Source organism: Haematobia irritans, chromosome 1, assembly GCF_050003625.1.
Source record: "Haematobia irritans isolate KBUSLIRL chromosome 1, ASM5000362v1, whole genome shotgun sequence".
Lineage (NCBI taxonomy): Eukaryota > Metazoa > Arthropoda > Insecta > Diptera > Muscidae > Haematobia > Haematobia irritans.
This window is the reverse complement of record NC_134397.1, coordinates 94402043-94423627: the sequence shown is the minus strand read 5'-3', so window position 1 is coordinate 94423627 and position 21585 is coordinate 94402043. Positions and strand designations below refer to the sequence as shown.

General features: G+C 36.3%; 1 protein-coding gene and 2 long non-coding RNA genes across 4 annotated transcripts; 2 read left to right on the top strand and 1 right to left on the bottom strand.

Moving 5' to 3' along the window:
- Positions 1–9449: 9449 nt before the first annotated feature.
- Positions 9450–13180, bottom strand: Drice (Death related ICE-like caspase). 2 transcript variants are annotated; one of them, XM_075291152.1, is made up of 3 exons: positions 12616–13180; positions 11150–11554; positions 9450–11098 (listed from the first exon to the last, which is right to left on the bottom strand). In XM_075291152.1, the coding sequence occupies exons 1-3, from the start codon at positions 12866–12868 to the stop codon at positions 10818–10820; spliced, it is 939 nt and encodes a 312-aa protein (XP_075147267.1). In that variant the 5' UTR covers positions 12869–13180; the 3' UTR covers positions 9450–10817. The 2 variants fall into 2 exon arrangements, with proteins under 2 accessions (XP_075147267.1, XP_075147266.1); XM_075291151.1 differs by having other exon boundaries at positions 9450–11554; positions 12616–13171.
- Positions 13181–14593: 1413 nt separating this feature from the next.
- On the top strand, positions 14594–15101 carry LOC142240149 (uncharacterized). Its single transcript, XR_012723178.1, has 2 exons — positions 14594–14839; positions 14908–15101. It is a non-coding gene; the product is annotated as an uncharacterized LOC142240149 (long non-coding RNA).
- A 5161-nt stretch (positions 15102–20262) lies between these two features.
- Positions 20263–20666, top strand: LOC142240144 (uncharacterized). The gene is made up of 2 exons (XR_012723177.1): positions 20263–20445; positions 20507–20666. It is a non-coding gene; the product is annotated as an uncharacterized LOC142240144 (long non-coding RNA).
- Positions 20667–21585: the final 919 nt, after the last annotated feature.

Sequence of the window (21585 nt, the reverse complement as noted above, 5' to 3'; positions counted from 1 at the left end):
ACCTTTTTATGCAATGCTATGCTATGCAAGTCAAAAAATTGTATAAAAATTAATTTTTAATATGTAGTTACTAATTCAGTAAGACTTTTATTTAAAAATAAAAAAGGTCTAATATTTACGTATGTCAATATTAGAGATTCAAAATTTGACCATAAAACTCTCAACTTAAGAGATACAATTTTTTATAGAAATAAAATTTTAATAAAATCTTCTATAGAATTAAAATTTTGACAAAGTTTTCTATAGAACAAAACATTTTTTATAGAAATAAAATTTTAGCAACTTTTTCTGTAGAAATAAAATTTTAACAAAAGTTTCTATTAATTCAATACCAATCAATTCTTGTGGATCAATTTTTGGTGGATGTAAAATGAAGTATAGCTCCAACATGTATGAAATCTCTAGCAAAAATTTGCAATTTCTCCATCTGACAACTGTCAAATGCATTCTCACTTTTGCTGTCTCTAATCGTGTAAACAAATTGCTTCTAGTCAACATTTTTGAACGGAGCTAATATTGTCATATTTGGGGCAAAAATCGGCATCTGCTATTTTTTGAGTAAAAAATCGTCAAAATGCCGATAAATCGGCAAAATTGGCAGCCCTGGGCACAGCTTTGGCAGAGCAGATAGATGACTCCACATTTTGCACGGTGAACGAAGAGGGACCCACGAGCAGAGAATGAAGCCGACCCATTTTTGTCGGCGGCGGCTGACACTAAAGTTTTACCTCTGGCGGCGGCGGTTTGATAGCCATCAAGCCGATATAAATTTGTCCATTCGGCGGCGCACAATCATCCATTATAAAATCAATTTGAAGTTATTCGAATGGTAATGAGATTGGTTGTACAACCAATCTTACAATCAAATTTACATTTAGTTAAAATTTTCTTAGCTAAATATTTGCAAAAATGTTATAGCAGTTTCAAATTGATTGATTGTGGATGGAAGGTTCAACATTTTGGCAAAAATAATACAATTATTATTATATTTTTCTGATTTAAATCGATATTTTTGATTAATTGGCGGCTTAATTTGAGTCGAGATGAGTCGACATATTCGGCGGCGGCGTCGACTGGCAAAAAATGGTCGGCGGCGACTGAAATCAGCGGCGCGACTCGGCGGCTTCATTCTCTTCCCACGAGTATTATGGGTGATTGCAGCAGTTCGGCAGATTTATCTTTAGCGTCGCTTGGTCTGATAAATGACGTATCCTGGCAACCCGTCATTTCATTGGGATCAGACCACCCCCCCATAATTCTCACCATTAACCGACTCTCCGATTTCATAACCTCTGAACGCCGGACGTTTATCAATCAAAAGAAAGCCAACTGGGAAGGCTTCAGAGAATACACAGATCGCCGCTTCAGTGAGCTCCCGTCCCCCTCTCATGTTCATGTTGCCCAGAGGGTGTTCCGGGACATCATCAACGCAGCAGCCGCTCGCTTCATACCCGGTGGTCGAATGCCCAAGTGAGGCCCAACTTCCCAGCCGAAGCAGCGGGACTCGCAGACGAGCGTGATGAACGCCTTCGTGCTAACCCTGCTGATCCTAGAATCAGCGAACTGAATCTAGAGATTAGGTTAGGTGGCAGCCCGATGTATCGGGCTCACTTAGACTATTCAGTTCATTGTGATTGGTGAACTAACCATTGCACCACGGTGGCTCCCAGAGATTAGTAAGATAGTCGACGAACAGTGAGAGCCCTCTCGAAACCCACCACAAGGGATGATGGGATCGCAGTCACCTTTGGCGACGTGACGGTGACTGATTCGAAAAGATGCGCAGAATTTTCAACCGACAGTTTGTCGAGCGTCCCGGGAGTGATAGAGCGAAAAGGAGAACCACTCGTCGCATACGTGGTCTCCGAGCCGATGACATACCACAAACCATCCAAGACGCTGGGCACCGACGGGATTTCAATGCTAATGCTGAAGCATCTGGGAACACTGGGAGTTGAGTACCAGCCCAGACTCCTTAATTTGTCCTTGGAATCACTCATTATACCCGATGTCTGGAAGATGGGTAGGGTGATTCCACTACTGAAGCCAGGCAAAGATTCGAGTAAAGGAGAACGATACAGACCGATATCCCTTATCTCGCCAGTAGCAAAGACACTTGATGCACTACTTTCCCCAGCCTTTTGGAGAATTTTCCAGCTGCCCACCATCAACATAGATTCCGCAAGGTTCATAGCACGACGACGGCCTTGCATACCATTTCAACACACATTAATATGGGACTCAATCAGCCCAACCCGTGCCAAGGGTCCCCTCATTCCTGCCAGATTGCTGAATTTTATTATGAAGATGTTAATGAGAAAGAGTCAGAACTGGAATGTTTGCATTTAACACTGTAAATGAGGGAACTAATTCTATGTTAAAAATATATAAACTTTTGAAAGAAAACCACATTGACGACACATTTCCAAATGTAGAAATCGCAATGAGAATCTTTTCTTTCCTTCTCCAAACTAAAAAGAATTAAAAATGAATTGAGAAGTACAATGCTTCAAGAGAGACTAATGGCGTTTTCTTTTCTTGTAAAAAATGCACACTTTTTTTGCATTTTGCCCGGAAAACGTACTCTTTAGATTCTTTTCTAAAAAAACAGGCAAAAGTGCGAAAAGGCTTCGAATTCTGTGCCACCATTAGAGGCAAATTACGGGCATTTTCAGCACTGCCAACAAACGAGAGTGCTGCGATTGCCCTGTTTCCTTCTTTGAATTCTTTTCTGCCCGCTGAAATGATAGCATTTTTTTAGGTTGCTGGTAACATTTTAAAAATGCGCATTCTGTACAGACAAAATGAAGGCAAAGCACTTTTTTCAGAAAAGAAAACACCATAAGATTAGAGATCACTGATGTCCACAGAATCCCAAAAAACCGTTGCCAAAAAGGAGTGAAAATGTGCTTCTTGGATCCGGAAGTGGCACAGAAGCGATGAATTTAACATGGGCTTGTCATAGGACGGATGTCCACAATTGCCACAGCCGTTGCACTGAATTTGCTTCACTTCTTAAGGTGTGACCCGAATACAGTGTTTTGAATGTAAATTACAAAAAAAAATGATATTTTGCCAAACACATATTTTTTATGTTTTTTAATGCACTCTACTTTAACTTTTGACCTCAAATATTTCCAAAAATTCGCAATTTTTCTAGAATGGATTTACCATTTTTATTTTACAACATTTAAATAATTTGTAACATTTTATAAATCCTTACTCTGTTTTTAACCTATTTGAAACAAAAAAGTTAAAATGCCCTTTGAAAAAAGCGTGTTATAAAAAATTGAATTAAAGGAAATTCCTGAGTAGTTAAAATAATGAACATCTTTGGAGGACATTTTTTGGAAGTGATTTTAAAGTTGTGCCCATAGAAGTACTTCCATTTTTTTTGCTGGGATGTGATGTGCTAAAAAGCATAGAATTTGAAGAAGTGATCACAATGGACTGAATAGTCTAAGTGAGCCTGAAACTTAATCGGGTTGCCACTTTAACCTAACCTATCGATTTTGCCTGTCTCAAATCTAGAAGGGTTCCTCTTCAAACGACATAAATTAGGCGGCAACCCTGATGACAGTCTCCCTAAAACCAACTTCTGATGTTCATGAGAAAAGATGATTGAGTCGTAAAAAGTTGTAAAAGAGTTAAGTCGTTTAAAGTTGTTCTGCTCTGTCGGGTGTTCTAATCGATATTGTTTTATCGTTACAGTTGCCGGTTTAAAGTACCACTAACCATCGATCGATTTTTTAAAATTTTAATTCTACCTCTGCCTAATTTTTTTACAAAAGAATTAATAAACTGAAATTTCTTGAATTCTAATATAATTGAATTCTTACATAGATTTTTAATCACTAACCTGTGAATGCTTCGTTTGTGGCAAATATTACATTTATCTATTCGCTTAATGCAAATAACAATAAAAGCCTTGTTTATCTATTTTTGTTTGTTTATTATAACAAAATAGTGTTCTGTCAAAGTCATAGGACCCCATTATACGCCCAGGGCCTCTAAAAGGTTAAAGACGGCCCTGCGGTCAACCATGTCACACTATTCGAGGACATCGAGAATACGTCACTACCGGCAGGAACCAAGCGATGGGTTCTGAATTATCTGTGCGGACCCGTCGTACGTGGAATTCAGGGACAAGAAGTCAAAACCCCGTAGAGTTAAACAGGGAGTTCCCCAGGGTGGGGTGATATCTCCGGCACTGTTTAATATCTACCTGTTCTTGATTCCACCCCTCCTGACGGCGTCGATATTGTATCATATGCGAACGATTGTACAATCTTGGCATCCAGGCCCATTGTTGATTAAATATGCGATCAATTGAACGTTAACCACGCTGATCTTACTAGTTATTTCACTGCAATAAATTTGAGGATATCTCCCACCGAATCCTCAGGCGCACTATTCACTACATGGACGGCGGAAGTACGCAGGCAGTTGAATGTCAGAGTCGACGGCATTAGCGTAGCTAGACAATTTTCCTAGGGGGGCTATAGCCCCCCTAGCTAAACATTTATAGACTAAACTTATAGGTTCAATTATTGTTTTATTTATAAAAAAGAATACAAAAATAGACATCAAAATAATATATAATAAAGTAACTAAAAGTACACTTTTCCCAGAAAAAATTGGGATTTGTTTTAAAGGCACAACTTTGAAAGCACTTCCAAAAATGTCCTCGCTTCTCCGCCAATTGTGCACCACTTTCGGACCCAAAAAGAACATTTTCACTTCTTTTTTGGCGACGCTTTTTTGCAGCATTATTAAGATATTAATTTATGAAAGAATACACAGAAAAAAATATCACCAAAATATTTCCAATTAAAAAGTTAATTGAAGTTGAATTTTTTTTCAATTAATAAATTAATTGATACAATTAACTTTTTAATCATGATAGAAACATTAAGTTAATTAAGTCAATGATGGAAAATTTTAAAATTTTTAATTAAAAAAATAATTGATACAATTAACTTTTTAATAAAATTCGGAAGACTAATTCAGTTAAAAAAAGTGCTGATTTTTTTTTTAATTTTTAATTAAAATGTATTTCAAACAATCATTTGAATCAATTAAAAAATTAATTGAAATTTGCTGAAAAAATCAATTAATTTTTTAATCAAGAATTTTTTATATGCCCAATTTAAACTGTGATTGATACTATCATTTTCGTGATTGAAGACATTTCAATTAAAAAATTAATTGGATCAATTAATTTGGTGATTGAATCAGAAAAAAAATTTTTGTGTGTAGGTTTAATACCAATTACTATTTTTTAATTAAGATGACTAAACCAGACTAAACAATATAATAAAAGAGCTTTACAGCCTGTTTCTGTATGTCCAATGAGCTCTGTCGATCGACTAAAATGGAAACAAACAGCTGAATTTATAACCAAAAAACGGCTGTTTCTAGGCATTTCAGTCGATCGATTGAACTCGTTTGACATACAGAAACAGTCTGTTAGTTATTCAACTAAACCATAACTTCAATCACAGCTCTATTTCATAAATATCAGACTTCAAACATTGCCATCGGCAACTGCTACCACAAACCAAGTAATTCGATTGTACATGAACGTCTCATGTACAATCGAACTCTGTGCGGTTGTATATACTTGTTTAATTTTTATAAAAATGTAAAATCGTAAATAGGTTTTCAAATTCTGGGGGGGGCTAAATTTTTTCTGGGGGGGTCTAAGCCCCCTCCCCAGAGGCCTTCCTACGCTTATGGTCGACGGCGCAATAATTCCGACCACAAATTACCCCAAGATTTTCGGGGTCACATTCGACAGCCTTTTAAGTCGTCCGCCCATGCCACTGCAATTTGTGATAATCTCCGCGGTAGAAACAAGGTCCTCAAGTCGCTTGTCGGCAGCACTTGGGGTGGGGACAAAGAAACCTTGTTGACTACATATAAGGCAATTGGCCGGTCAGTGGTAAACTATGCAGCGCCAGTGTGGACACCGCAGACTAGTGATACACAGTGGAATAACATACAAACCTGTCAGAACGCTGCCATTAGAACTGCAACAGGATGTCTCCGCAGTACGCCCCGGGATCACCTTTATCATCCCAGTGCGTCGACACAATTAAATATTGTCAAAGCAGTACCTCATGGGTTGCTATCGAAGCTGTTATCCAAATCACCATTTTGTGGATAGACAACATCCACCCAGGAATGTAAGGGTTGATCTTACTCCTTCTAGAGCGCGAAATTCAGCGTTATAAAAGAGAGCCCCTAGATTAGGCATCATACCAGACAGCTCTGAACAGGATTCATGAGGATACTGTAGCTGAAGCGGTGAGAAGCTGCAAGGTTAATCCTGTTCTCGGTGTCCGACCAACGTCCATAGCACCGGAGGAGAGATACCTCCCAAGGCAGTTTTGGTAAGATCAGTGATTGATAGCAGCGTAGCTGACGTGTGTCCCATCCGTAATCAAGGGTCACATGACACTCGTCACCTTTTGTATAGCTCGATAGGATTGGATTCACCGGCGCTGTTTTGGGATGGATTTCGTCGTATCTTGAGTGCCGTACACAGATCGTATCTTTTGGGGATTCCTATTCGAGATGTTTTGATGTCCCAACGGGTGTGCCTCAGGGTAGTCAGTTGGGGCCTGTCCTATTTTTGTTTATAAACGATTTACCTCAGTCGAGAGTCAGCTCTAGAATTTTGATGTATGCTGATGATGTTAAGTTATTCTCCTCGTTCGATGATTCGGCTCGAGCTGATTTATTACAGGATGATTTGGATAGCTTTGGTGACTGGTGTAGGGAGATTCTAATGGATTTGAACTAGAAGAAATGCGAGTTATGCGATTCTTCAGATCTATGTCTATTGATATTCGGTATAGTATACGGGGCTCGTGGATCGTAATCTTAATTTTAATGATCATATTAATTCGATGGTGAATAAGGCATCTGGGCTCTAGGATTCATACAGCGTTGGGCGAAGGAGTTTTTGGGACCTTATGTTACCAAGAGGCATTTTACTGGGATCCTCACTATGATGCTTACATTGATAGGATAGAATCGGTGCAGAATCAGTTCTTGTTGTTCGCTTTGAGACATCTCCATTGGAACAGTGACTTTGTTCTTCCTCCTTACACTTCTAGATTTAGGTTGATTCATTTACCCACTCTTAAGAGCCGTCGGACGATGTTGAGCTCTATGATGAATTATAGGTTAGTTAGATATTCCTTGCTCGGAATTGATATCTAGAATTAGGATTAATATTCCTTTCAGGGCTTCTAGGAATTACCAGTACCTTTTCATTGACTTTCAACGTTCGAATTATGCCTCGGTAGAGCCTATTCGTAGGATGTGCATTGATTTTAATTCAATCTATTAACTAATTGACACTAACTAAAGTATTGAGTTTTAGCATATTTGGATACTTAATGCATTTTTTGTTGGATATGCTAGTATTTAGTCTTGTAATGTAATATATCCGGCTGATGAGTCCTTGTTGTTGTTGTAACAGTTTATTGTGATTTCATCCATTTTTATGGTACTTCAGCTAGTGGCCAATTATTTCGCCATCGACACTAATATTCAACTGCCTGCGCACTTCTGTCGTCCATGTAGTGAATAGTGTGGCTGAGGATTTGGGGGATATCCTCAAGTTTCTCGCAGTGAAATAACTGGTAAGATTAGCTAAGTAGACATTTAAACGATCGCAGATGTCATCAACATTGGGCCCAGATTGTACAGTCATCCGCATATGATACAATCTCGACGCAGTCAGGTGGGCGTGGAATCGAGGACAGGTAGATGTTAAACAGTGCCGGAGATATCATCCCACCCTGGGGAACTACCTGTTTAACTCTACGGGGTTTTGACTTCTTGTCCCTTCAACGTACGACTGGCGTCCACACATATAATTCAGCACCCAACGCTTCACTCCTGCCGGTAGGGACGTATTCACGATGTCCTCAAATAATGCGGCATGGTTGGCCGTATCGAATGCCCTCGATAGGTCAAGCGCCACGAGGACCGTCCTATGACACGGCCTGGGCCGATTAAGTCCCTTATTGATGTGTCGAAATGGCATGTAAGGCTGTCGTCGTACTGTGTACCTTACGGAATCCATGTTGATGGTGGGCAGCTGGAAAATTCTCCACAAGGCTAGGGAGGAGTAGTGCCTCAAATGTCTTGGTTACTGGCGAGAGAAGGTATATCGATCTGTACGATTCACCTTTACTCGAATCTATGCCTGGTTTCAGTAGTGGAATCACCCTTCCCATCTTCCAGACATCGGGTATAATGAGTGATTCTAAGGACAAATTGAGGAGTCTGGTCAGGTACTTCAGCATTAGCGCCTTGGATGGTTTCGCGCTGTTGATGACATTGGTAACTACGGCTGCAGTAAATTGTGGTGTGTCGTCGGCTCGGAGACCACGTATGCGACGAGTGGCTCTCCTTTTCGCTCTAACACTCTCGGGATGCTCAACAAACTGTCGGTTGAAGTATTTTGCGCATCTCTTCGGATAATTCACAGTCACGTCGCCAAAGGTGACTGAAATCCCATCATCCCTTATAGCGGAGTTCGATAGGGCTCTAACTGTTGACCACAATTTACCAGTCCCTGTGCCTAAGTTACATTGCTTCAGATGCTCAAACCAAGTGTTCCGCTTGTGCTCGTCGACTATCTTACTAATCTCTAGATTTAGTTCTCGGATTCTAGGATCAGCAGGTTTAGCACGACGGCGTTCATCGCGGATTCATAGATTTAATTCTCGGATTCTAGGATCAGCAGGTTTAGCACGACGGCGAGTCCCGCCGCTTCGGCTGGGAAGTTGGGCCTCACTTGGGCAATTCGACCAGCGGGTATGAAGTGAGCGGCTGCTGCGTTGATGATGTCCCGGAACACCCTCTGGACAACATAAACATGAGAGGGGGACGGGAAGCCTTCCCAGTTGGCTTTCTTTTGATTAATAAACGTCCGGCGTTCAGAGGTTATGAAATCGGAGGGTCGGTTGATAGAATTATGGGGAGGTGGTCCGATCCCAATGAAATGACGGGTTGTCAGGAGACGTCATTTATCAGACCAGGCGACGCTAAAGATGAGTGTGTTGATGAGTCCTTCTCTGTAGCTGCTTACATCCCCTGCCTCCACCCTGTTATGGTCCGGATTATGGTGTGTACGCTGCCCCTACGTTATGGGGACGAGGACCTCACGGTCGGAAGGGGCGGGGAAGTGGGCGATTGGATCGTTCGAAGATTTAAAAAACCCTTGGCACAGTCTGTAACACAAACCTGTACAAAATCTCTTAGAATTTACCTATCGTGATATTATACAGGCCGTTCAGAGCACTCCCTTCCTATTAAAGACCTCTACTGTATTTAAAATTGGACATGAGCTACATATCATACCCACAATATATTTGATTCTCTTACTTACCGTTTCCCTTATAATTGAGTAACTAATATATACACAGTTTTAATGGTATACAAAAATATATTATCTTAATTAAAATACTTAAAAATCAAATATGGGTCTTTTCGGAAATGTAATGTTGGGCTACAATTGCTGCGCAACTTTTAGTTTGTTGCACAGCTGTTGCAGATGCTTGTATGTTGCAATGTAGATCGCAAAAACATCGGAAATGGAAAATATCTAATTGTGAGTTAGTTGAATTATTGTTTAAGGTGGGTATTAAGTTCGAGTTTAGCCGGAAAAAAGGGTTTTAAAGTATAAAAAGAGCAGTTTATTACTGCAAGATGCTTGCAAAAAGATAGAAAACCCCTACATGTTTTGAATCTTTTGTTCCAATTATTAATTAAGAGCAATTGACATTCACCTCAAACCTAAAAATTTGTTGAAAACAATCAGCTATACAAATAATTAACAAATTTAATATTTATTCGTTCACTGCATCACTCATTTTAACACAACCTGATTTAAATATGTTTTGCGCAACCTTGTTGCTTTATAGAACAAAAGACGCTTGCAGTATGCCGACGTTGCAATTACGAATATGTTGCATAGTACATGCATTGCAGTGTTACAATTCCGAAAATGCCCTATGTTCAGCTAGGTACTCATTTATGGGGATGTTAATGAAATTGTTGAGCTCCATTATATTCATTTTGTTTAAGTTAATAGAACTATGTGATTTTTTTACCATATATGGATTTATAATATAAGCACATTTGCTTAGTCACCGTGTAATTGAAAAACATTAAACAATAAGGATGAGTGAAAGCAAATGTTAGTATTATGTGTAACCGAATTATGTACATAACAAGCTATTGATAAAACTACAAGTAGAAAAACTAAATTGGGAAAATGTGAGCTTTTTCATTGACCTTCACACTTATCACTGGAAGAAAAAAAATCAACGCTTTTATGCAGCGCTTTTTTTTAGAATTATGGACTTAAAAATTTGACATAATTAGCCTATTATATACGAATATTGAATTTTATCGCGGAAAACTTTGAAATTCGAGATACATAAAGCAATTTCAAAAATTTTTTCGTCAATAAAAAAAACTCCCACATAAGTCAAATTACTGTAGTAGCTTTTTAGCAATTAGACAGAAATCGTAAAACAGTCTAAAATTGTTGTATTAAGCTCCTTTCTATAGCAGATTTCGAACGACGGTATAAGTAAAACCCCACCCTCTACTCTTACATAATGAGAGATCGACATTTCGTCCATGGCTGCTTATATCTATGTATTTTGAGCACAGAATAAGTGGATTGGTATACCTAATATTTGCTAAAAGTATTAATTTCTTCTTATGCTGTAATGGAAATACATCTATTAACATCCCCAGCTAAATTAGAATTTTGAAGTAAATGTCTACACTCTTGCTGCGGGCAGCGTGGAATTTTTATCTGAAAAGCGTAATATTCTTGTCAACATAGTTGTAATACATGGAATCTGCTTCTGCTGGTGCATATCTGGTGTATCTGGTGTGCAGGACTCGAAATCTACAGCTACACGTTGGCATACAAATGTTAGCAATGTCAATATGTCGTATCGCTTTCCATTTGCAGCGAGTTCAGCACAAAGAGACTGCATGAACCAAGAGCCACGAGTTGTATTTCGCCACGAATAAAATCCCGGTATAGTAGAGTACGCTATGAGAAAGTCTGCATGTACAGGGATTTTATAACTCATGGATGACTCACCATCGGTTTGTGTTACTACCCGCTTCAAAGTCACACCGCCATCAAGACGATCTCCTTGGCACGCTTGAATAAAAAATAGTTTCGGTTTCCCCGCCAATGTGGGACAATGTTGGGCAGTAAAGTAGCTCCAAATACTGTCTAATTTGTATTGAGTATCCTTAGCGTATATATAACCAAGCTCTCCATGCGATAATATTGTTATTAATATACAATCACTATTCGTGTGATCTTGGTTTGCAGCCCACTCAACATGGCGAACAAGCTCTTTTAATGTGCAGTCCTTGTGTATCTGAACATCGAAATCAAGTTGCTTAAGACATCTTGCCAAATTATCACAGTCAACATTAGTACCTGATCGGGACTTTAGTGTTTGCACTGTGAAATGTTCATGGTTGAAAATCAATGCTAATGGGAAGAAAATATACGAAATAAATTAGTCTAATGTACTTTCTTTTATTCTATTATAGTTGTTAAAACTGGGCTTCTTGATCAGTTGGTTTTTGTATGATTTTTTTTTATTATTGTAAGATTAGGATAAATCTCTACAATTCTAGGATTTATAAAGTTCTTTTCACTGACGTTCAAGATACTAGAGGGAAATTACTTGAAAAGATCGTTGTTGTCACCCACAGTTCCGTATCTTTTGGTAGTTGCATCATACCATCCAATTTATTCAGCGGAGTTGGAGCTTTATTATTTGAATAATTTCACTCGGTGGTGTTTCACACAAAAAAGTAGTGTGTGAAAAAAGTTTTTAGATTCAACCTTAATTGAAGGAATGATACATATGCCTAAATTATAGCCATTAAAGGTGTTCACGTGAGTAATATTTTGCTCACGTACACTCGCGACGGAAAAATTTACTCACGCACGATATTGTTTGGTAGGACTCACGCTCGCACGAAAAATATCGTGACTCACGAAAAATGTCGTGAATCACGAACAATTTTTTGAGTAATTTACCTTAGCGACGTGTCTGAAAATATGAACATTATTAAAATCCAGAGCGTTATTATACTCTTAACATCCCAGATGTCACTAAAATTGTAAATGAATTTAACTCTTAAGCGTTTTATGTTGGTGAGCGGGATTATTTTCGTGAGCGTAAATCTTTACTCACGCACACTCACGAAGATAATATTTTGTGACTCACGCTCACGCACATTTTGCTTTGTTAATCACGCTCACGCCGTTGCCATGAGCGTGACTCACGACTCACGCGTGAATCACGACAATTTCGTGTCACGTGCACACCTCTAATAGCCATCTCTTTGTTGTAGTTGTAGGTTGGAGGACATAATGCAATCCTAAGCTTTAAATCGATTATCCTATGACTCATTATATGTTTCTAATTGATCACCTTTCGAAACTATTATTTTAAGCCGTCAGAAAATTATACGTATCAGAAATTGCACTTCAACATGTTTTTCTAGGATCTTTCTATGCCACTTTGTTGAAAAACTTACCTAGACCTCGATTTCTATGACCCATATTGTATTCCACAGCGTGGCGATCAGTTGGCATCCTTGCAGTGTAATTAGGGGTTGATGAATTGAAACCCTTGTTGGCCAATTGTGCTATAGCGCCGTGTTGAGTGGAGTTATGGTATCCACTACTACTATAGTATCCAACGCCTCCTGCGCTAGGGTTAGATCCAAAAGCATCGGGAAAGTCCTCCTTGCTTGTCTCCATTATCGTTTGGTTTTCAGAATTTTCCATTTTTCTATACCGCCGCTTGTGTTAATATATGCTAGTGTAGTTTTGCTTTGTTTGAAAAAGTTACTGCTGTAAATGTATATGTACCGCTTTGTTGACTGTTGAATGACTTTTGTTCATCACACTCTGTTGTTTTTTCTTTTCAACTTACTATATACACTCTTGTCCCGGTGCCGAATCAGTACGACACAACGTCGTATCAATGTTTACCAAAACGTAGGCGCAAAGCGTATATATTAGTGCGTAACAGGGATGGCATTCGGGATTTTTTATTTTCAATCCAGAGATTTTTGGTGAAAATAATCTTACAGCCTCTTTCTGATATCCGAACGAAAGCAATTGCGAACAAACGGCAGTCACTCACTTTCGTCTAGATTTGGGTTTCTCTAACTTCCTTTCGTTACTGTCAAATGCTGGCATTACCAGATCTCATTTATTTCAATTTCCTGAAAAAGGCCCATACATTTTAAAAATGATTTTCCACAAAATTCAATCTGGCATCGCCGTTCATTTGGCAAACATTTCCCGCTTTTGATATTTGGTTTAGCTCAATATTTTTTTTAACAAATTAGCCCGCGTAGAGAGATAAGGATTTGTATTTCCATATTTCTACAATAATTACAGTTCAGTTGTCCTTTTAATGAGTGTTTCATTCGAAATGTATGTGTTTGCTCGTGTTAAGGTGAGTACTATGTTCGGGTTTCGAGCTGAAAATTACTTTATTTTCGCGATTACTTTTTTTGAAATAATCAAAATTATAAATGAAAACAAACATATTCCAATAATGTCTTGCCAAAATTTAGAGGAACAAGAAACTGTGCATTAATTGATTTAATTTGTCTGCTTTATATTGAACTGTTTTAATAAAGTAACCACGAAAATTTCAACTAGAAAAGCGAACATAGTAATTACCTTTACAGCCTATTTCTGATATCCGAACGAAAGCAATTGCGAACGATCGGCAGTCACTCACTTTCGTCTAGATTTGGGTTTCTCTAACTTCCTTTCGTTCGCTTGACTTACGTTGCTGTCAAATGCTAATATTACCAGATTTCAATTATTTCAATTACTTGAAAAAGGCCCATACATTTTAAAAATTATTTTGCAAAAAATTCAATCTGGCATCGCCGTTTATTTTGCAAATTTTTCTCATTGTTGATATTTGGTTTGCTCAATATTTTTTTTAAGAAATTAGCCCTCGTAGAGATATGTATTTGTATTTCTATATATCTGCAATAATTAGGTTTCGGTTTTCCTTTTAATGAGTGTTTCATTCCAAATGTATGCGTTTGTTCGTTTTAGAATTTCCTTTAAACGGTCTATATGGCGGTTATAAAGAGAAATAGATCGATATAAACCACTTTTATCATATATTTGCACCAAAAAGCGTTTATAAATTTATCAATTATTAAGTTTTTCTCTATTTATGAATGCCTTTTTCCACAAAACGAAAGGTTTGTGCAAAGTGAGAGGATTTGACATTTCTGTTCGACAAAATGCGAACGAATGGAGTTAGAGAAACCCAATTTTAGTGGTAATGTTACGTTTTAGTTCGCATTGATTTTCGTCTCACTTGTCGTTTAGATAGAGCTTAGAGAAACCGAAATCAGCTGATTTTCGTTTTGTATGCGAACGAACAGCAGAATTCGGATATCAGAAATAGGCTGTTAGACTTTAAACGGTCTCTATGGCGGTTATAAAGAAAAAATAGATCGATATAACCCTGCCAGCATTTCAATGTTCCATTTCATCCTCATCGCTACCACAGACTCGTAAGTGACACTGCAACAATCGCCAACTGTGATAGTATTTTGCCATCACTATTCGCATGAAAGTATTTTGCCATCACTATTGTTACAAGAGCCATTTTATATTTTGTGAAACACCAAGCGCAACTGGCTTATTATAATTTATTTCATTGAAAACGAAAATAAAGTGCTGAAAACATAGTTATTACGCTTAAAATTGTGAAAAGTAAATTGGTGAACAATTTTTGACTTTCCAAATGGAATAAAGTGATAGTTTTTCAAATATTTTTCCAGACACGCTGCCTCCATTGGGAATAAAAGTACTGGCTGATAGACGCTACAACATTTAACTTACAACTTGTAACTCAACATCAATCTCTTATTAATGCATAAAAATGTGTTAAATGTGATAGTCGTATAAATGTTATATTTATGAGAATTTATAAATGTTTCATAAAATTAATAAACATCTAAACAACCGTGTTTTACTTGACCACAATGATTCTTTTACAACTATCTTAAAATGCACTTTGTCTGATTGTTTGAAGGGGCTCTTATTGGCGTCCTTCTAAATGTATCCAGAAGGGCTCCTAATAATTGCACTCATGCGATACTTTTTGTAGTAACTTGGCGTGGTACAACTTCTCAATAGTGACGGCGCTTTTCCGAGGAGTTTTGGATATGGTGTACGACTGTTTTCGACGTAGTGGGGATTCTCAGAAGCGCCCCCAAATTCAAAAAATGTTGGCAGGGAACGTTTAACTTACAACTTGTAACTCAACATCAATCTCTTATTAATGCATAAAAATGTGTTAAATGTGATGTGATAGCCGTATAAATGTTATAATTATGAGAATTTATAAATGTTTCATAAAATTAATAAACATCTAAACAATCGTGTTTTACTTGACCACAATGATTCTTTTACAACTATCTTAAAATGCACTTTGTCTGATTGTTTGAAGGGGCTCTTCTAAATGTATCCAGAAGGGCTCCTAATAATTGCACTCATGCGATACTTTTTGTAGTAACTTGGCGTGGTACAACTTCTCAATAGTGACGGCGCTTTTCCGAGGAGTTTTGGATATCGTATACGACTGTTTTCGACGTAGTGGGGATTCTCTGAAGCGCCCCCAAATTCAAAAAATGTTGGCAGGGTAATTAACTTTTATCACATATTTATAAGCTATAAATATATAAAGCTTTAATCAATTTATCAATTAAGTTTTTCCTATTTATAAATGCCTTTTTCCACAAAACGAAAGGTCTTTACCAGGTGAGTGGTTTTGACATTTCAGTTCGTCAAAATGCGAACGAATCGAGTTAGAGAAACCCAATTTTAGAGCTTACGTTACGTCTTCGTTCGCATTGACTTTCGTTTCGATTTTCGTTTAGATACCCCTTAGAGAAACAAAAATCAGCTGTTTTTCGTTTTGTATGCTAACGAAGACTAGAATTCGGATAGCAGAAATAGGCTGTTAATCTTTTCAAATTTGTGACTTTTGAGGATTTTTTTTATTAATAAATTTGAGTCTTCATTAAGTGTCAATGATGCTTAACCCTTCGTTGCATGACATTGCATATATGCACGGCAGTATATGGAATTTTGAAAGTGATTTTGTTGAAATCCTCTATGAGCCAGCTGATATTTGCCTATTGCAAATCTACTGAGATCTAGGAGGATTTCGGCCAAAATCCTCGTTTACGAGGATTTCGTGTCTAGTGCGAACGTAGTATTAGTTTTTTGCCTATTCACATTTTGGAAGCCGTGGATTATATTTGATAAGGATTTGATCCGGTATCGTAACAATTTCATTTAATTAAAGCGAAATTAAAATAAGTATTTTGAGTACCTCGAAAAATTTAACTTATTTGTTTTAATATTATGAAACTTATTTAAAATTTTTTTAAGTGTAAATATCAAACGAAGAGTTTACTCTATTCTAAACGCTACGTATATAGTTTTGTAATACAAATTATATTAACAAGTGTTCTACGATGAATGATATCATATCTGCAATTTCCCTGCCAGCATTTCAAAGTTCCATTTCATCCTCATCCCTACCACTGACACGTAAGTGACAATGAAACAATCGCCAACTGTGATTGGGGAAGCGTATGAAAAAGTATGAAATGTAGATGCAAGTATTTTGTCATCACTATTGTTACAAGAGCCATTTTATATTTTGTGAAACGCCAAGCGCAACTAGCTTCTTATAATTTATCTAGTTATACAATTATTTTTCGAGCTTTATGGACAGATATAGATTAAGGAAAATGGTTAATAGAGCAATTGAAAAGAAAACGCCAGATACAAATCTATACACGCCTGGACTGTACATGTTTCGGTTCGGGCGAATGAACCTTTCCACAGCCTTTAGTATAAATCTGGCTGGGAGAGATAACTCAATTTTGGGCCCTTTATGCTAACTCCTTATGGAGAAAACATTTGGGAATTTTCCTCTTACAAATTGAATCATTTTTTCTCCCACTGTACATCATCTTTTCATATAACTTACCAGTCCCTTAATCTTATTTTTATTTCGTTTTGTTACATAGTAATGCAACAACACGAAATTTATTTTTAGAAAGCTAATTTGTTAGAATTCACCTAAGTGGTGAACAGTCGAACAATGCTTATTGTTTCTACAGTCAACTACAGCATGTGACAACTTACAGAAACTGGTTTCCAGGATACAACAACAATTCTAACGCGTACATTAGTCGTGTTTTTCCTAGTTTTACGACGGGCTCATCGTTGCTTATTATATTTCATGTTAGCCTGATACCGAAACAGGCAATTGACGTCCAAATGCATTATATCTAATTATACAATTATTTTTCGAGCTTTATGGACAGATATAGATTAAGGAAAATGGTCAATAGAGCCATTGAAAAGAAAACGCCAGATACAAATCTATACACGCCTGGACTGTACATGTTTCGGTTCGGGCGAAGAGCCATTTGACTGACTTCAATTCTTAACGTTGGTGGGTATTATAGTCTTATTTGTCTCATATCGGCGTTCCTCGGATGAATTATCCACTTCACAATCACTCATAGTTGACGCAATTAAATTTGAACCTTTAATTTTCTCTGGATTTCAATTATTTTTTTCAGGACAATTGAAAGAATAAATAATTGCCACTTTTACCAATGCCATACGATTCTTTTATCAGCTGATTTCGACTTCTTAAAATTGTAAACAACATATTGAAATTTTTGTTTTTGTTATCGTGATTCAACCTCCTTATTCAGCCATGAAATGTAGGCAGGGTTTATGCGTTTTAGCCTATATGAACTGTCATTATGCCATATAATATATGCCATATAATTGCATATGTGCAATATCATGCATTCAATCAATTTTTGTTACTACTAGGACAGTTAGTGACGAATATGAATATAAAGCCGAGTATTTTGATGATGATGGAGATTTAAACACGGAGTTTGATATAAATCGAGGTCGTATAAGAAGTACAAGATGTAGGAGAAGATTCGAGTTGATCCTTGGCCTACATCGTTGGAGAATTGTATAACATACAAGCTGCTGGGTTGTAATTGTTACACGTATATTCATCGTGATATATATGTTAAATGGGTTCAATTTTTTTTGCGGTGGTCTATCCCCTGTCAATAATGTTGGTGACAATTTTAGGTGTTCAAAAGCTCCTCAAAGTGCTTAACATTATGGTGAAAGGCCGTTCGAACTCGGCTATAGAGCTTAATATGGAATCGAACTGCACTCAGTGATAAACAGAGAATCAATATTGTGGTATCATAATTAACTGAAAAGTCTAAGTGAAAATGGAGTTGTGGGTCGCCATTATACCTAACCTACACCGAAAAAAATTTTGTTACTCATACTCATCAGCAAAAATAGCAAACAAATACTGTTGAATTAGCAAACGCGTTTGCTAAAAGTTTTTGACAAACATCGCTGTCGAAATAGTAAACTGCGTTAGTTGAAATAGCTAACATTTTTACTGCTATAACAACTACAAATGTTTGTTGTCCCAGCAACAAAATTAGTCATTTTTAAGGATAAGTTGAAATGAATGCCGTAATTCATTTAATACAATAACTTCTACATTTATTAAATGTCTGAAATAAATTGAATTCCATCGAAGTATTGAAAGTTGATTTGAAGTGTTGTACAGGATTTATTTTCGTTTATTTTTCTTCTTTGGCCGTATACATGCGGATAAAACATAACAATCTGTAATGAAAATAAGTAAAAAAGCAATTAGTAATTACACTAGTTTACACTAAAATTTACATTTGATTATAGGTTGCTTTTATGTATTTTCATCTACACCCAGAAAAAAGAGACCCTTCTTTAAGTTAAAATGAACTCATTGTGAAGAAAGTTGTACTTCGTATAGAGCCAAAGACATTTTTATTTTTTTGAACGATGTGATTTTCGTTAAATTAGGTAGAATGCATTCCATATATTAGTTAACATTTTCCTATATTTATGTACCCTTATACTACAGAATGAAAAAATTTAACTGAATTGAATTCATATATGGAATGATTTTATTGAACTTTTTTGTTGTTACTTATTTGTTGTAAACCTTTTTACTTCAAACTTACAACTGCTTACCTTCGTTTTTAAATACAATTGTATTTATTTATATAGGCAATTTTTTCTTCAATAAAATACACGTTTTATTAATATATTAAATATATTTATTAAGAATCAACAGCATCGACTGGCCTTGAAATATTAGTTTATTATTCCACTATTTCCATGTAATGTCATCAACAGTAAAACGCATTTTTTCTTCTTCTTGTACCTTTCACTTTTAATAAGTTGCTGCGTAACGAATTTGTCCTCCTTTTACAATTTCAATACCTACAAATATAAAAAAATCATAAACCAATTTTTTCCCAAAAGGTTAGCGTCATGCGCTTTACAGACTATCAGTTATTCCGGACGACAGTGCTCGTGTCGAACATATCCCATATATTGTGCACATTATAAGTTAAGTCCGAAGGCATAATCGATACTGCTGCATGTTTATGGGATCGATAACACATTTACCGATTATTTAGTTATCGCCGACAAGTCGTATCGATCCGACACACTATAAGACTCTTTACAAACACCGACATTCCGTCCGGAATAACAGATAGTCTGTAAAGCGCATCACTGAATGTTACCTGTTAATTGAAGATTCCAAAATGAAGACGAATGAAGGGGTTGTTATTCTGTTTTCTTTCTTTATACACCATCACGAACGTAATTTTTTCTCACTAATTTAAAATAACAAATATTTTATATATTTTATTTGTTATTTATTATATTATTTTTTAACAATCCCTCCGTATACCATAACAACGCAATTCCAACTAAAAACAACCCACGCGCAAACATATCGATTACATCCATGACAGGTATCCATTACAGGTAGATAAAATAAATATAGGAAAATTTCCTATATTCTAACAAGTGTGTATCCTTAAGTTTTAAAAGGATTGAATACTTCTTAGTACGAATGAACTAAAATATTTTTCTATGCCAAGTGTTATTCGTACACTGGTAGAAAAAAGGCGGTACGTGGCTATTACCGTTTGGTATTAATTGATTGGTTCACGTTACCTTCTAATTTTGATACCACTTTCTATCAAATCATTTACATCCGGTATTATTATGGTATTAACTATCACATACCCGTAGCATATGATATGTCGCCGTTGCTAAAAACAAAGTTGTCGCCTTAGTAGTTTAGTTTGTTCACATAGAGTTAATAGACGCGTTAATTGCAATATTTCTTGGAAAACATGATGACAGTAAAACTAAATTTTTGTGGATACAGCGAAGTATTCGTAAGTATAAAATGTTTTAGTATTATTAATGTTTACTAATTCGGAACCATTCTCTTATTAGGTACGTAAGAGACATACAAAAGCTTTCCAAATCTCACAACAGACAGCTTGAGGCATACAGAGCCTGTGATGGGACATAAAATTCAAAGAATAATTTTGCATGAAAAAAGTGGTGAAGTGTATGTACTATGTATTTTATAAATGCATTGAAGGAAAAGTCATTATTACGTGTGTTTTATTGAACTAATATGTATTATAACAACAAATATCGGGTTTGTATTAAACCCAATATCGTTTTGGTATTATTTGGTAATACCACACTGTTTATATATAACTTAATGGTATAAATATTAATACCGCTTAGGTATTATTTTTAATACCATTTTGGTATTTTCATAATACCGTATGGTACTTTCATGCTTTGTGTACCGCCTGTACCGTTCGGTATTGATATTGTACCATACAGGGTTGGCTAACTATCAATAACGTACGGTATTGATTTGAGCCCGTATGGTAATAATTTTTCTAAGTATGTATGATAAGCTTTCTATAATAAAGGAAGTCAGAATTATCATTTTATAAGAAATTTTACTAAATTTGAGGAAACTTGGTTTTACTTCATATTTTGTTTATTTTTACGAATACTTTGTTATCAGAGAATAAAATTTTCTTGTTCAGTAGTAAATTCTTATACCCAGTGGAGAAATCAGTATTAGTAAAATTCCATGCCTTATTCTAGTTAATGAACTATTCCTAACTGCTTTCAGTTTAGGATTTTTTACTGAAGCAAGTAAATTTTATTATTTTAAACAAAAATTTAACTTAATGGAAATAAATTGGCTATACTAAATTTATGAACATTTTTTCCTTTCTTCCGAAGGTACTTTTTTCTGGGTATACTGAAAATAGAGGTTAAACATTTTTTAATGAAACACTTTTTGAGATATATTTTTAGTTTTTCGTCCATTTTTCATTAGAAAAATCATTTCTCGTGCTAAAAATGTACTATTATATCGTTATTGGTACTTAAATGCAAGGTATTGAGATGTAGAACAAATATGGATCTGTGACAAGTTAAGTGATTCAAAATATATTAAAAAAGGGCACATTTTCAAAAAATATGTTTACAACTTTGTCATT

Coding starts and splice junctions, on each gene's coding strand:
- Drice (XM_075291151.1), bottom strand. CDS start 12,868: ATGGAAAATTCTGAAAACCAAACGATAATGGAGACAAGCAAGGAGGAC. Junction 11,555..12,615: donor TCATAGAAATCGAGGTCTAG/GTAAGTTTTTCA, acceptor TCTTCCCATTAG/CATTGATTTTCAACCATGAA.